Here is a 3,011-nt window from a genome sequence, read left to right as displayed (position 1 = left end):
AAGAGGCTGGTGGGCGACCGGTGGCTGTGGCGGCACGTCGACCTGACCGTCTGCAGGGTGAGTGCGCAGGCCGGGAGAGCCTGGGCCGGTTCAGCCGAGACGCCCGGGGCGCACCCCACTCCTCTGCGCCCTCCGGCCTGTTCCCCCCTCTCCGAAATGTAAATAGCCGGACAGCGCGGGGATGGGCTCAGTGTTGGAGTGTCAGTTGGCGTACGATCAATGCTGGCTGGCGGTCAGATCACTTAGGATTATTATTACCGAGTCTTCACGGGGAAATCATTTTCCACAGTCAACAGAATTAACTTCCCGAGTAGTGCAAACGAACTATTTCCACTTTCTGTCATTTGCATTTTACTTTTCTTGTTTTTATTATGAACTATTTCAAATATATAGAAATGTGTAGAGGATAACATGGTTTCAGATAAATAGGTATTCACCACCTAGATTTAACCTGTTTTAGGCTTTGGCCCTATTTACTACCAATCATGTGAAATATATATATATATATATATATCCACTGCCCTAAGCACACCTATTGCAAAAGGAATTAACACACACACATATATATATATGTACACACACACACACACACACAACTTTTATTGATATGTTTCCTGCACTTTTTGAAACCCCTTCGGAGGTAACCACTATTCTAAAATGGCATCGTAGCCTTCCTTTGGCGTTTTTATTCATCTCCTATGTGTGTGTGCCCATTAGCAACATACGGTATTGTTAATGTGTTTCTAAAGTTTAGATAATGCTATTGCTACTCTTTAGATAATTAAATGCTATTTTACTTATATCCACCCACAATGAGCTTTATTCACACACTATTTTTTTAAAGATTGATTTGAGAGAGAGAGAGAGAGAGAGAGATCTATATAAATAAAAGCCCAGCGACCAGAACAGCAGAATGAGGGGTGGCTATGACACGCACTGCAGCAGCCAACCAGCCTGATCCGGCCCCTATCTATCGATTTGTTTTCTACTAAGTGTAACTTCCTGGGATAAATTTTTGACAGCTTTCGCTATTATCAGGCTATGGCGTTTTGTTTTGTTTTTTTAAAACCTAGGCAGTTTGAGCCCTTTTCAGTTTTATTTTACATTGCTGACTTCTTTCCATGGTCATTAAAAAAGGGATACAAATCCGGGAGGGTGCTTTGCTGTTTTACTTGCTCCAGAACCTAATGAGAATCCACTCTGTTGCTAAAGACAGATGTGTTATGATCTTCTCTTTCCTTCACTGCTTTTGTTCAATTCTGGGAGTCAAAGTGGTGGAGTTAAACTGTTTTGTTCCCCCCGGAGGGGTGTCTGGTGAGGTGAGGCTGGTGGTGGAAGGACAATTCTATGGGAGCAGGAGAACCCCAGCTGGGGCTTGTCTGACTCCAGGCAGGCGGGGACCTTGACCGATCCCCTGTATCTCTCACTTCCTCACCCCTATCTTTGGCTCTTACAGATGCGGCCTAAAGTCATGTGGCACCTCCTTCGCCGGTACATGGCATCCAGACTCCATTCCCTGCGGCTGTGTGGCTACCTGTCCACAGGCTCCCAGGCTCCCCAGTTGTCCCCAGCCCTGATGAGGGCCCTGGGCCAGAAGTGCCCCAACCTCCAGCGTCTCTGCCTGCACGGGGCTGACCTGAGCTTGGTGCCCGTCACCAGCCTGCCTTGCACCCTGAGGACGCTGGAGCTGCACAGCTGTGAGATTCCCATGGCCTGGCTCCTCAAGGGGCGGGACCCCCCTGTGCTGCCCCTGCTCGAGTCCCTGGTGCTGGACCGCGTCCCTGCCTTTCGGGACGAGCACCTACGGGGCCTGACATGCTTCCGCGCCCTGCGCTCCCTGGTGCTGGGCGGTGCCTACCGGGTGACTGAGGCCGGGCTGGATGCGAGCCTGAAGGAGCTGAGCTCCCTGCGGAGGCTGGAGGTGCTGGGCTGTGCCCTCTCGGCCGACAGCACCCTCCTGGCCATCAGCCACCACCTCCGGGATGTGCGGAAGGTCCGGCTCACGGCCACCGGCCTCTCAGCCGCCGGCCTGTCTGTGCTGGAGGGAATGCCGGCGCTGGAGAGCCTGTGCCTGCAGGCCCCGCACATCGCCCTGGAAACGCTCTCCCCGGCTGAAATACTCTCATCCTGCCGCACCATGCCCAGGCTTAGGGTCCTTGAGCTGCAGGGGTTGGGATGGGAGGGTCAGGAGGCGGAGAGGATCCTGTGTCAGGGCCTGCCCCGCTGTCTGGTCATCCTCAGGGCCGGCCCCAAAGAGTCTACGGACTGGTGGGTATGACTCCACCTGGCTCTGAGACCCGTCTCAGTTTTCATCAGTGAGCAAGCACCTTGCAGAGGGCAGGGAATTAGGCCAGACGGCCTGAAGACCAAAGGTAGAGAGAAGCGAGGCCTTGCACTGCCAGACCATTGGAATTGTCAGTGTGGCTTCTGACATCAGCCAGTCTGGTTCCCACATCTGGAAATGGGAAGACCATCGTTACCTCATGCTTACGCTGTAAAGCCTTACACTGTACTGAGCCCCAGGGGTCTTCCGTGGAGGGGCATTCTCAGGGCAGTCCTCAGAAACAGGGTGGGCGCACAGGAGTGTGGTTAGGAGCCAGGGCCCTTAGGAAGCCTGGAAGGCCGGTCTGCGTGTGCACCCCACACCACTGATTATACCTACATGCACGGAGAAGACACGGGAAGTGCAGGCGAGACTCGTCTTTTGTGATCAAAATGTTAATGAAGGTTCTAAACTATTTTTTTGTATTTTCAAGTTTTTCGTAATCTATATTTTGCTATTAAAGAAAAACACTTGCCCTAGCTGGTTTGGCTCAGTGGCTAGAGCGTTGACCTGTGGATGAAGGGTCCCGGATTCGATCCAGGCCAAGAACCTCGGTTACAGGCTCCTCTGCCCCCCCACTCTTGCGGACCAAAGGGGCCCAGGTTCAATTCCGGTCAAGAGCACAGACCTTGGTTGCAGGCTCCTCCCCAGCCCAGGCCTTGGTTGGTGTGTGTGCAGGAGGCAACCA

At 52.7% G+C, this 3,011-nt stretch overlaps 1 protein-coding gene across 2 annotated transcripts in view; it reads left to right on the top strand.

Annotated features, from left to right (window-relative positions):
- The window catches only part of FBXL12 (F-box and leucine-rich repeat protein 12), a 3,214-nt gene extending 412 nt beyond the window's left edge, over positions 1-2,802 (top strand). For both annotated transcript variants that reach the window (XM_015565320.1, XM_006765742.2), the window contains exons 2-3: positions 1-57; positions 1,457-2,802. The exon at positions 1-57 ends at the window's left edge or, in 1 of these variants, runs on beyond it. In XM_015565320.1, coding sequence (XP_015420806.1) covers positions 1,457-2,278 — 822 coding nt within the window. In that variant the 5' untranslated portion in view covers positions 1-57 and the 3' untranslated portion in view covers positions 2,279-2,802. The remainder of the gene's footprint in view (positions 58-1,456) is intronic.
- The last annotated feature ends 209 nt before the right edge of the window (positions 2,803-3,011 follow it).

Source organism: Myotis davidii, unplaced genomic scaffold (genome assembly GCF_000327345.1).
Source record: "Myotis davidii unplaced genomic scaffold, ASM32734v1 scaffold1439, whole genome shotgun sequence".
In the NCBI taxonomy this organism is placed as follows: Eukaryota; Metazoa; Chordata; class Mammalia; order Chiroptera; family Vespertilionidae; genus Myotis; species Myotis davidii.
Note: the sequence above shows the minus strand (reverse complement) of the source record. Positions and strands in the feature narration are given on the sequence as shown.